Here is a 13284-nt window from a genome sequence, read left to right on the forward strand (position 1 = left end):
CCATGCCAGCAGTTCCCATGCAGTTCCCTTGACCTTTTCTGCGTCCTTCATCACAAGCCCCCTATATTTCTTCCCCACAGGGACCACATTTTCATCTCTTTTGCTGCTAATATATCTGTACAAGCCCTTCTTGAATCTTTTGAATGATGAAAACCTGTGTGTTGGTGGTAGATTTTATTGTTCTTGTTAGTGGCTCCATCCGTTTTCCTTGACATCTAAGTTAAAAAAAGCTAATTTTGCTGAGTTGCAGCAGCTGCCACTTCCCATTGCAGTAAATTAGGCTTTCAGAAGACCTCATCTTTGGAATTACAGTTCTGATCATAATGTGGATTTTAATAGTCGATTGAGATGCTTATTAAATTACAGTGCCGCGCATTAGAACCATCTCAGTGCTGCTTGTAGAAATCCTGATCGTTTAGTTTTTATTAGTTTTGTGATTTAATGAACAGAAAACATTAAAACGAAAAGCCAAATGCAAAGCAGCTGTATAAAAACGTTCTATAAAACTTGGTAAACCGACAGACATAGCTGTAAAAATAATTTGCAAAGACACGGCCACTGTCAAATGCCATTAATTTTAATAAAAAGATGAATGTCTCCATCAGTTATCTTAACAAAGGAAGTCTCTTCCTTCTTTCTTCTAGGTTGGTGATATTCAGTCTGTGCTTTAGCGACGCTTATGAATATATTTGAAAATGATTCACTCTGTAGTGGTTTTTCATTTATTGAATAAGATACAAAGGACATTTTTTTCATTTGAACAGACCATCATGTTATATATGAGAGGACACCACCTGTGTTACAGAACAGCAAACCCTTGCCCAGTTTTTAGAGAGTGAACACAGCAGCCATGCTGTTTATGTCACGGTGTGGTTCTCACTTCTGCAGCACAGAGCAGTGGCAGCGATGCCTGAAATCAACCTTTTGTTGGATTAAAGTACACGTGTAAAATGCTTTGGGCATGGGCTGTATGCGATGGTACAAATAAAGGGCAGTCACACCTCGACCATCCCTTCCTGTGTCAAGGTGGGTGATGTATCCTGAATTATTTGGGGATATCACAGGGTGGGCCAAGAACATGGCAGTTGCTGTGCAAGCCAGTGCTACTGGAAATTAACCAGTCTTACCAGTGCCAACATGGGTAGTGTTAGCAACATCACTAGAGAAGCAATAAGTAAAAAGGAATAACTGTAAACACTGCACAGGGAGATGAACTCTTTCAGGTTTGATCAATTCTTGTTTAAAAATGTATATATGTACATACACGCACATACCTATGTGTATTATGTACGTATAAAAGCATGTTAGTTCTCAAGCTCCTAAATTAGTACAGCAGAATTAATCACTACCCGTTCTTTTTATTTTTTTTTTCAGACACGAAGGACACCTTTGCATCAGGTGCTGTTAAACATACACAGGGGAAGAAATAGCTACACTGCAATGGGTCTGTGTCAGAGCTGGCATGTGTAGTATTGTTCATCTTCATCTTTTTGATGTCTCTTACCTGAATTTTGTCCCAGGTGAAGATTTATTGGGGTTCCTGTCTCAGTTTGGATTGTGAAGGTAATTACAGCATATATCTGAATTATAAATAGAGCCTTCAGTGCAGTTGTAATTACAACTTCTGTAATAAAACTGTTACTCTTGCTGCTTTTTTTCCGTTCCCTTGAATTTGCTTTTAGAGAGACTCCTATTAACTTTTTGTTTACTTCTGACTAAGTTTTCCTTTAGATCAGGAGTCAAAGGTCTGCTGTTAGTGGCAATAAAGGGCTGTGTGCTGTCACTGCTGCCGCTTGTTTTCCCTTCGTCATGCCTGCGTTCTTCCCTCTGACTACACAAAACAGTTCTGTCACATGAGAAGTGTTTTTCTGGGGTCCTGATCCTGTTTTTTTTCCCACTTCTGTGAACACCCTCCCTTCTGTCACCGTCCCTGAAGGGAGTGACTAACCACACCAAGCATGATGGGGCTGCTGGCCGCATGAGCAAGAAACAGGATTGCACTCCAGTCCGGGCAGCTGCCACAAATAACCACAAACCCTGCTGTGGTACATCTTTACTTAAGTCCTTGATAATCTGGGTTTGGTTTTAGGATGCAGCTTAAGTTCAGAAGGACAGGACTTCTTCCTATCCATGCCTTCGTTGCTGTTTATTTGTAGAGCCAACATACTGAAGCTCAGGATGTTGACAGCCGAGTTCTTGTTTCATCAAGACGCCACCTTGGATTCAAGCACAACCTGTTGCACAATGGACTTGAGCTTCCTGGAGAAGTTGTGGCTCACACCCTATCATCATGAGATGCCTTGGAGCAACAGGGGACGTGCTCTCCTGGAGAGCTGCACAGCAGTGGTGATGGTGCAGCATCAGGAGCAGGGCCTGGCTGCCTTGCAGAAGAGGATTGAATGAGTTGAGCAGGTGCTGGCATTCAGTGGGTTGGCACAAAAATGTGAATTCTTAGCATAATTTCTTTCCAGCCCCAATGCTGCTGGTTTTTATATTGCTGCAAAGTGTTCGTTACTGTTTTTTTCCCTGCAGTGCTTTGTTCTGTCCTGGTCAGACAAACACCCCTAGCCCAGGGAATGGAGAAGGATGCAGGGTGGCTAATTCCATCGTCAGAAACCTCACCTTTCTGCTGCGCCTGCCTCACAGCTTAGCACTTGAAGGGAAAGTGAGGATGGACTGACTGCCACAGCGATGGCACAAGCTGGTCTAAGTGGTGACACGGGACCTGAAGCCCACTTTGGAGGAGCAGTAAAGTTCTAAATGGAGCACCAGCAACAGCAGGTGTGCAAAAATAACAAAAATCACCTTCTGAGCCGTGCTGGAGGTGTTTTAAGTCCCTTAATATTCTCAGACTTCTCAGGTGATGTGCTAATGGTGTTAGTTAAGGCAGAGGAGAGGATGCTAGGAGCAACCTGTACCCATACAGCACTTCTGAGCACATGGACATTTTAATGCTTGGTGTTCTTATCCTCCTCCACCAGGATTTCCCTTCCAGGCTTTCTTCCTCACCCCAAACTCCCCAGGTGCTGCACTGCTTTGCTCCTTGGCCTCTTTGCTGACTTAAAAGCACCGGAGCTGCCCCAGGAGCTGGGCAGAAAGGCCACCCAGCTCAGTGTCCTGCATCCAGTACAGCTGTGATGGAGTATGCAAGCATTCCAGGTCTGTGTCAATGCAAATAAGACCCTGACACGATGTTGAGGTGACTGTGGGGCCATAAAGATCCGATTCACGGAGAAACGAGGCAAGCTCTGAAAGTCTCCTGAGCGACAAGAGCTAAATAAAGAGAATCTTCCTGCCAGCCCCATCCGTGCTCTGTGACCGAGCGTGCCAAGCGCCGCTCTCCGCCCAGGGCTGATTAAATCCTCGCGGCTCAGCGACTGCTGGCAGAGGAAGGGAAAAACACAGGAAGGGGAGAGCAAAGAAAAGCACACTCCGAGCTTCCCCACGTCCTTCCCAGCCTCCAGCGGGCCCTCCCACTCGCAACCCCTGCCAGGCCTTGGCTCCCTTTCTGCAGCCTCTCTGAGCATGCACGGCTGCTGGCGCATGTGCAGCCGAGGCTGGAGCTGCAGAGGGTGACGGGGCCCAGCTCCTCCCCGGGTGTTTTGTAGGGTCAGGCTGCGGGACGAGCGCGATGGAGCAGCTGGGGAAGAAGTCAGGCCCGGCAGCTCGGCTGGACACCATCCTCCGGCACCTCTCGCCCCGGCTGGGGACGGCCCCTGCACTTGTATCCTTTGTGGTGGTGGGGAGGGGGTGGCCAGGCATTGACCCTCTTAGGGTGGGGGCTTTTTGGATGCTTTTGCACACCTAGGAGGGCTTTGGTGGTGGTTTGTGCAACGAGGACGCGCAGGCACCCAGCTGTGGGGTGGTAGTGTGTGCCCTGGTGCTTTGTTTTGGGGGAAAAACAAAGCCCCAAAAAGCCTCTCGCTGCCTGGAGTTTCTCCTCTGAGCCCTACAGCCCGGGCACGGGGGCGTGCAGCTGATGGCATCGCTCCACGGCACCTGATGTTCTGATCAGCTTTGCTCACTCGTTTCTTGGGGTCTGATGATAAAACATGCCGAAAGCACAACGCGTGTGATCATCCTACGGCTGCCGGTGTTTTGGGAGCAGTGAGCAGGGGCATTTACCCTAGAGATTTTCATTTTGGGGTGAGATAAACCCTGCACGGCTCAGCAATCACACAGAAAGTCTCAGACCTGACCATTAGCCCAGCACCAGGAAAAGCTCTGAGGTTTTGTCTGTGCTGTACTGGCGAGTGGGAAAGGATGTGGAGGCTTTGGAGGCTGCCTGTCACCATAGATCAAAGAAACAAGACGGGGGCAAAAAGTTTTCACCCTGGTCTGTTGCACATTTCCAAAAGTTAAGTGCAGACTGCCTGCTGATGCTATTTCTGAAGCTGCTGCCTTAAATTTTGCTTTAAAAATAATAATTTAAAAAAAAATATATATATATATATAAAAATATAAATATATATATATATAAATATATATATATAAATATATATAAATATATATATATATTTTTTTTAAATAAACATTTAAAAAAAAAATGCTGCTGATTCACAGAGCTGAATGCTGGCAAGTTTTCTGAATTATAATAAATTAGTGAAGGGGATGTGATCAGGCAGGACATAAAAGTCTCCAAATGTATAAAAAGTATAAAGATGTTTGGGTAGCAGTTATCTCAGGCTGGTAAGAGACACAGGTGCAAGCAGGAGCACAAAATCAGACACAAACCCATGGATTCAGGACATGGGGATGTTCATTAACTCTGTGTCTGTGTGTTCATTCCTTAATTTGCACCCCAGACAAGCGTTCCTACTTCAGCACACGTTACTGCTGCTCCTCAGCCAGGGAGGTTTCGGTAAGTTAGATCATCTTCCATACAGAGTGGGAAAACAAAACAAAAGCAAACAAACAAACCCACACCACCAACAAAAACCCTTCTGAGCTCAAGTTTTGTTTCCACCCTGCATAACCTCGCTCCTGCGCTGATCACCAGCCTTTCATAGCCTTCCATTTTGCAGGGCTGCATTCTCCTTTTATTTAACTGCAGTTTAATAAAAGAGCTTAACCCCAAATCTTGAAAATGTCCCAGCGGATAATTTCACCACAGACTATCCCTGTGCCCTGGTGCCTGCTGAGAGAGGGTTTCTCCATCATTTTCCCCCGGGGTTTGGTTGGGGCCATCTGCCCCTAGCACCGATGCCCTGCATGCCCTAATGCACCGTGTTTTTCCTATGTCTCAGCTACACCCTGGACAACAACGTCCTCACCCCAGAGCAAAGGCAGTTCTATGAAGATAATGGTTATCTGCTCGTTAAGAAACTCGTCTCTGATGAAGACATCGAGCGCTTCAGGTATGGGACACTTGGCCGAGGTGATGATGGGTTGTGGGCATGAGGGGAGCCTGGGGAAGTTGGACTGCCCCAAAACTAAGTGACAGGAAAAGAGGGATGGTTATAACCTAAAAAAGGGAGATTTAGATTAGAGGTTAGGAGGAAATTCTTCACTCAGAGGGTGGAGAGGAGCAGGCTGCCCAGAGGAGCTGTGGCTGCCCCATCCCTGGCAGTGCCCAAGGCCAGGCTGGATGGGGCTTTGGGCAGCCTGGGCTGCTGGGAGGTGTCCCTGCCCATGGCAGGGGGTGGCACTGGGGGGGCTTTGAGGTCCCTCCCAGCCCAAACCATTCTGGGATTCTATGAAAACAGATGTGGTGGTGCTGGATGCAGTGCTTTTGTCTTTGCAGGAAGGAGTTCATCAGGATCTGTAAGAAGGAGGTCAGCCTCCCGGGAGCTATGATTATGAAAAACACGGCCCTGAAATCCGAGTATGGCCAGTCTGAAAACGTAGTTAACAAAGTGCAAGACTTCCAGGAAGATGAAGAGCTCTTCAGATACTGCACCCTGCCCGAGGTAAAATAAAAATAAAATGCAGCCCCTCAACAGTCTTTTCTCGTCTTTCACATTTCTGATATTTTTTTCTAATGTTTTCTTCCTTGTAGATCCTCAAATACGTTGAGTGCTTCACAGGGCCAAACATAATGGCAATGCACACCATGCTGATTAACAAACTTCCAGACTCTGGTAAGGAGAACTTGGAAAAGAGAAATGCAGAAATCATTTGTGTACGCTGTCTATTGAATAATGTGAGACAAATTAAAACAAAATATATATATTTTTTTTTAATTTATGAGACCACTTTGGTAACACTTCGGGTTTTTTTAACTGTAGCTTCCCTAGATAACACTTCTTGTATTTCAGTTTTCAGTGGATTTTGTTTGTTTGTTTTCTTGGCTGCACCAAAGTGTTCGAAGTGGGCAAGCGAGCTCCCTGTGCAGCCAGCTGTGCTTGCGTAAGGGGCCACTGCTGGAAATGTGCCGTGCCTGTAAGCCTGACTTTTCAAACGTGGTGATAACAAGTCCTTCTGTGGACCTCAGTAAAAGGCAATAAGTACAGAGATCATCTTTTGCTCAGAGTTCATGTGCTCCTGACCTTGCTGACAGTGTCTGTACGCTCAGCGGTTTGATGTGAAGGCGCTTGAGCAGGTGCCAAAGGAAAGAGTTTGAAGCCTGGCTCTGCTGGAAATTGAAATTATAATTTACACAAAGATGATGAGCAGGGAGAGAGAAGAGAACCTGACCAACCGTGTTACAGTTTTCCAAAGTAGCTCTGACCCCATGTAAGCTGGTTCAGTTTAGGGAAGTTGAGACCTAAGCGGTTTCTTATGCTCGGGTGTGCAGACACACGGCAGGTGGAGTTATTAAAATACCGAGCTGGTGAAAGTCACCTCCACTTGCCATCTGAGAAACGTCGCAGGAGAGCGTGTTGGTTTTGTTTGGGAATTCAACGGGAGACCATGCATTTTTAGTGTAAAAGGAAAACAGTTGTGGTCAAGAAATGGGAAGCTGCTCTGTAACTATAAAACCTCCACTCAGTGTTTTTGAGAGTACGTGAGGAGAGCTGCAGGTCTCAGGAGAGTTTTCTAGGCTGCCCAAAGTCTAAGTAATATGATAAATGAAGCAAGTAGAAACCCCCTTACTATATCTGTCCTGGGAGCACACTCAGTGGTTAAATAAATCATCTAATATTGGTTTTGGTGCGAAAGAGGATGAGAGGTTTCCATTTCCATGGTAGGAAGAGAAATAACAAGCATACAGAAATATTTTTGTTTTGACTTTAGAGGGAAAAAGTCTCTAGGAGGAAGGTTAGTAGAGTGCTGGGTAGACTGTCTGGGGAGATTAAAAAGAAAAAAAAGAGAATAAACAGCTAAATGAACAGCTGTGGAGTGCAGCACAGGCAGGGTTGATTCTCCTTGCAGCACAGCGACAGATCAAGAGGCTTCTTGACAGCCTTCCCGGCGCTGCTGTCTGGAGCTATTTGAAAATCTTTGTGCTGGGAAAAGTTTATGCAACACCGTGCTGGTTAAAGTTCACAAACGAGGGCAGCCAAATGGAAGGCGAAAGCTTGGCAGGCGGGTGGTGGTGGTGGTGAAGGCCACCAGAGGAGCTTTCTGAGGAGGCCGTGCCCCGTTTGATGATGCTGAAGGTGTTTTCCCTGTGTTGCAGATCAGCAGACCTTTCTCCACCCCATGCATCAGGACCTGCACTATTTCCCGTTCCGGCCGGCCGACCGCATCGTGTGCTCCTGGACCGCCATGGAGAGGGCTGACGAGACCAACGGGTGCCTGATCGTGCAGCCGGGCACGCACAAGGAGTCCCTGAAGCCTCACGCCTACCCGCAGTGGGAGGTAGAGCTGCACGGGGGGCTCACCGCAGAGACATGGGGCGTGGGACAAAGCTGAGGCTCTCATTAAGGCTTTTTCTGGGCAGATTCACTCCTGTTCCCAGCTTCACCCAAAGCCTTTCTCAGTGAGGTCGCCCTGGTTCTTCATTAGAGGAAAGTACCTGATAAATCATGCCAAAACATTGGTGTACTTTCAAAAATACCCCCCTAGTTCCAGACCTAGATGCTGGAGGGGATCCTTTTCTGGAGCTGAACTTGCACCATAGTCTGGGGCCAGGGGCTGGGGCCTCTGAATTGTCCGTCACGTTGTGGCATTGCTGCCTGAACACGTGAACGGTTTTCCAGTGCCCCTGCCAAGTCTGAGGATTCTCTTTCCTCCTGAGAATTTGTTCCTGCTTGCAGAGCTCAGGGACTTGCCTGTAGGAGCAAAACGTATCCCTGTAGGAGCAAAACGTATTTTGCTCCTTTTGATAGCAAACAACAGGCTGGGATGATAGCTCATGTTAGCTTCCTGTTAAGAATGAAGCAGAAGGCTGGATCCCAGAGGTGGCATCTCTTGTGGGATTCCATGCTGCTCTTCTCTGTTCTCTCCAGTGGAGAAATCTTCTTAATTGCTGTCATCTGGCTTCAGAAAATAGGAAAAGATAAGATTTTGCTATGCCTCAGGCTTGTAGTAGGCAGACTTTTAGGCATGCAAGTGACTCTCAGTTGGTCATACCAAATAACCTCCCAGAGGAATGCAGGTCAGGAGCTGTCTCCACCGTTCCCTGCACAGACAATCTCCCCTTGCTCTAATTTTAACCGAGTGATTTCAACCCAGCTATTTTTTTTTCCCCCTAGGGTAAGACAAACAAGCTTTTCCATGGGATTATTAATTACGACGAGAAGGGTCCCAAGGTTCACCTTGTCATGGAGAAGGGAGACACGGTGTTCTTCCATCCGCTGCTCATCCACGGCTCTGGGATAAACAGGACGTCGGGGTTCCGAAAGGTAGGAAACCATCTCTTGCTGTACCTGCTGGTATTTTTGTTTGTTTTCTTGCTTTAAACTGATCAAATTGCCTCACACCCCCAAACTCATGAGTATTTGTTGAGCTTTTAAAGGTGTTTTTTAACTTCCTGATATACTTTTGCTTTCTCTCTTATTTTCTTCCTTTTTAACATCTCTTTGTTTTGGGAGAAGAGCATGCTGCTTGAGAAAAAACAGAGCAGGAGCAGAAATTAGGTGTTGAATCTCTGTTTGAAGTGCTTAGAAACTTGTGAGGTGGTGAGCTCAGTGCTTCTCCCTCATTTCCAGGGTGGCTGGAAACATCCTGCCTAACGCTGGTGTGGGGAGGCAGAAGGATGGGAGTGGAGCTCTTGCTGGGGCTGGGAGAACACTTTGAGAGGAGGGGATAAAGGCATGTGAGTGAGCAGGAACATTTCTCCAGGGAAACCCTTGCAGGAGTTCTCTGAATGGAGGAAGGAATTTGCTGGGTTGGTCTGTAAGGAAAGAGGGGGGTGCCTACGAGCAGGGACACGGGATTTTTCTTTCCCTTTGTTATTTGTAATCAGCGCAGCAGTGTGATGCCAATTTCCTCCCACAGAGCATAAGCTGCCACTTCGCCAGCTCCGAGGGCTACTACATCGATGTCAAGGACACGATCCAAGAAGACCTGGAGAAAGAACTGCAAGAAATGGTACAAAAGAAATACAGCTTGCCTGCTATGAAACTCAGGGTAAGGCTTCGGTGTGTCCCTTGTTACAATCCAGTTCAGTTCCCTTTTCTACGTACCCCTTGTATGGCAGTTCTGTGGTTTTGCTACTCCCAGCTTCACAGTAAAGCTATGCCAAGCTTGGCAAAATAAAAGGTCTGATGGTCTGATACCGTGAGGATGGCTGCAGCCTTTTTTTTTTTTTTTTTTTTGGCCTTTGTGCTCTTGAGGCTGCTTCTTGCTGTCTGGCTACCTGTGCTGGAGAAATGGCCTTGCTCCCTGGGCAGCCCTTTCGTGTTGGTTGAGCTCTAGCGGTTCCTCCTCCAGCTCTGCTTATCCAAGTGGATTTTGTGAACGTGCCTTGGTCCCTTCTCAGCAAGCTGGGAAGGTGCAGACCACGTCAGCACTTCTTCAGGTGACTGAAAGTGGAGTTGTTGTGTAAGGCAGGAGCTCTGGGCTCTGCTGCAGTGATGGCTCAGCTCTTCTCACACCGTCCAAGGGGATCTGGGCTTTCTGACAAGTTGTCTGGCCTTTCCAGACAGTGGGGTAGCAGTGGGGAGGGCTAACGTGGCAAGGCAGGAGCAGGGGGCACTTCATGCCAGCTTTACCCTTTGCTGCATCTCCTGGTTCCAGGTTTGCTGAAGCAGAGCCCTTGGCAGCTGTGTTTGGACTGCAGGGCATAAACAGGAAGATGTAGCGATGTCTTGTCCTGAATTCACAGCAATTAGGAGGTGCAATAATAAATTCTGTGCTTGTCCCTATCTGGCATGTCCCCAGTTCTTATGGTTTCAGCTCCTAGTGGCAGGTGGATTTTCCTTTTAAAACAAGCAGCCACATCTGACTGCAGAAGCTGACGGATTGGGTTTTGGTTAAGTGTAATCCCACATCAATTGTTCAGACTGGAGGCAAAAGCAGGAATGTAGGCAGCACTATATATCTGCCACAAAAAGGAAAAAAAAAAAAAAAGAGATGAATGTAACAGATTCTTGCTATAAATAATTGAAATCAATGTGTAAAATATAAAACAAATCTCAATTCCCCAGGGATTAAGCCCCTGACAGAAGAACAAACCTTATTACAGGGGTTGAATGTTTTCAAGTGTTCTGAATTTCTTTATCCACAGCAGTTCCCTAACAGATACACATCCAGTATCAAGGCAGTGAGTTCCTCTTCAAGTTACTCAGTGTCTAGGGCATTATGGAGCAGAGGAATTTATTTTTCTCCTTTGGCTGTGTTGTTTCTTTCTCCGTGGAGTGCTGGGGTGTGGCTGGGTATCAGGCTTTATTTTGCAACCCTGGACTTGCAGATTGCCTGCACAGTTACGGCCGCTTGGCTTTTGATTCCTGGAGTTACTCAGGTAGTGAAATCCAAAGTTCCTTTCTGGGAATAGAAATAAGTGTGTGCCCATATGTGCCTTAGATGAGGCTGTGTGTTTTCTTGTAGCTTTATGCTTTCTTTAACCAGAGTAGGAGCTTTTTCCCAAGGAGGAGTGCTCGGGTCTTATATTTTACCTTCCCAAGACCAATGATGAGAACTAAGCAATCCTCAGACAGGGAAACTCAGACAGGAGCTTGCCCAAGGCTTACCTCCTTGAAGCAGTCTCTTCTTCTGCTTTAGAGTCCACATTGATGTCTGCTTGCCACCCGATTTCTGGCAAAGGGATCGTATTCAGCTCATCTCTGTTATTATTTCCTGCTGGGCTCTGCTGCACAGAGCAAGTCACTTGCTCATGTGCAGCAGGACGCCGTACGCAGTCAGCTCCCGAGCTTCTCCAGGCACTCAGAGGAGCACAAGGTGCACATGGTGTGTGCCAGCACGTTTGGACGACTTCTGTAAGGATAATATTCGTTGTGCTGCTTGTTTCCTTCCAGAACTGAGCCTGCCAATGAGCTGTCCCTCTGGGGGTGGAGGCTGTGCCTTTTTCCCAGTTCTGTCTGTGTTTTGCTCCTTGATATTTAGGATTTGAAATATTTGATGTTCAGTAAGTTTGATGGTGTGGTTTTTTCCTTTGTTTTGAAGGATATCTGGAACTTCCGAGCACGGCTTGTGCGAGGGGAAAGGATTAATCTGTAGAAGAACATCTGAGGACCAGGATGGAAAACATCTGTCCGAGTCTGAGTGCCTCTGATGGGAGAGAACAGCAGAGCTGTGTGCGCCTTCGTGACCCGCGTCCGGTAACTCAGCCAAACGCTGCACCACAAAACCTTTTTATGCTAATACAAAATAATCGCACTGAGGTTGAACAGCTGACATACGTCAAGGAAAATCTAACCTAGGAAAACAGAGATTTGCTGTGGTTATTTTAGCCAATCAAAGAATGACGGTCTTCAAAGAGCACCTTGATTTTTTGATGTTTTTACTCTTTGTGGTTTAAAAGTTCTGTACCTTGGAGCTGATGCTATGTTAATATAAGATTTTTATGCAAGGGTACGGTTTTTAAAGTGCCTAACTTCCTCTTTCTATGCAAAGTAAGCACAGGGACTCAGGTTCCTGCGGCCCCTCAGTATGTGGGAAGTCATTAGAAGAGCTGCTGAAGATGGAGACAGTGACACCAGCAGAAGGGAGCTGTGCAAGGAGCTGGGCAGAGGGAAGGCAGCAACCACGTGCACAGGGAAATGGAATTGGTGGGCTGGAACGTGATCGCTGGTGGAGTTCTCCAGACGTAGCCTGGAGTGGTCTGATTGCAGGCTGAGCAGCCCTGGCACAAGATAAAGGTGTGGGTAATGGGGCTGGGAAGTGCTGGGCCGGCCAAACAGCCTCCTCTTGGCCTTCCCAAGGATATGGGGCTGTGCGAAATGAGGGGGGAGTCCTCCGAGTCTGGCAGGTCTGGAAAAAGTGCCTGGTGCTGGTGGCTGGTCGGGAGGTGGTTGGGCACTCCTCGGGATGGGCAGATGTGCACTGCCACCATCCTCTCTCCTTTCACTCTGTTTTTCCTTGACTTCTGGAAGGTTCTTTTGCTTTCAGAACCTAGATTTTTGGAAATGCTTATTAAATTAGAGCAAAACGCTATGCGGAGGCTACGTGGTATTACTTCCGCCGTTCAGAAATCCTGGTGTTACACATGTAGTTGTACATTCCAGTATACAATTGCTGTCTTTGTCTCTTTTCCATTCGGCCCTTCCACCTGCTGCCCCATGGTCAGGAGGCTGCTCGGGCAAAGCAGATCAGGTGCATCCCATCCTTGACCCACACCACTCACACCCTTCTCACCCTGGGGATTGCCTTTGCTTGCTATGTGGGCCTGAGTGAAAGATTTCCAGTGGGTTGGAGGCTCCGCTCAGCCCAGCTGCTGCTCTCTGGGGGATCTCCATCCTGTTCCTGACACAGGACCAAGCAAGACCTCGCTGGCTGGTGCTGCTCATGCAGCTGAGCTGGCTGCAGAGGGAGCTGCGACCACAGGGAAGATCCACGGGTGTCCCACAGAGTCCCAGAGCTTGTGAGTTGCCAGACTCTTTGAGTTTCCCTTTCTACAACTGGAGGAGAGAAGGGAAAGAAGAGCTTTGGCTTTGTTTTTAAAAACATGTGCATCTCTGCCTAGGGGTTGTGGCTTAAATCTCTTCTTTCAGAAGAACAAACCCAAAGACCTCGCAGATCGCCTGCACTCAGCAGCTGATGAGAGACTTGGGTGCTCACTCCTTCCTACAACAGATCCAGAGCCTGGGGAGGACAAACCTGAGGCGAGCTCACCTCTGTGCAAACCTCACCCTGCAAAGCAGTCAGATCCCTTCCCCCTGAAATGAATCAGTCTCTTTTTTTAAGCTTTTTTTTAGGGAAGACAAAACCAAAACCCAGAGACCTGTCCTTTTTAGGGTCTAGCTTCCTTGCAGTACAGCGCAGCACCTCTGGCAGGGG

General features: G+C 47.4%; 1 protein-coding gene across 1 annotated transcript; it reads left to right on the top strand.

Moving 5' to 3' along the window:
• The first annotated feature begins 3550 nt into the window (after positions 1-3550).
• Positions 3551-12441, top strand: PHYH (phytanoyl-CoA 2-hydroxylase). Its single transcript, XM_084305548.1, has 9 exons — positions 3551-3724; positions 4806-4861; positions 5247-5357; positions 5744-5909; positions 5999-6080; positions 7562-7743; positions 8580-8729; positions 9325-9456; positions 11452-12441. Exons 1-9 carry the CDS (start codon positions 3632-3634, stop codon positions 11503-11505), a joined length of 1026 nt encoding a protein of 341 aa, XP_084161674.1. The 5' UTR covers positions 3551-3631; the 3' UTR covers positions 11506-12441.
• The last annotated feature ends 843 nt before the right edge of the window (positions 12442-13284 follow it).

This window comes from Netta rufina (assembly GCF_964035555.1).
Source record: "Netta rufina genome assembly, chromosome: 1".
Taxonomy (NCBI): domain Eukaryota; kingdom Metazoa; phylum Chordata; class Aves; order Anseriformes; family Anatidae; genus Netta; species Netta rufina.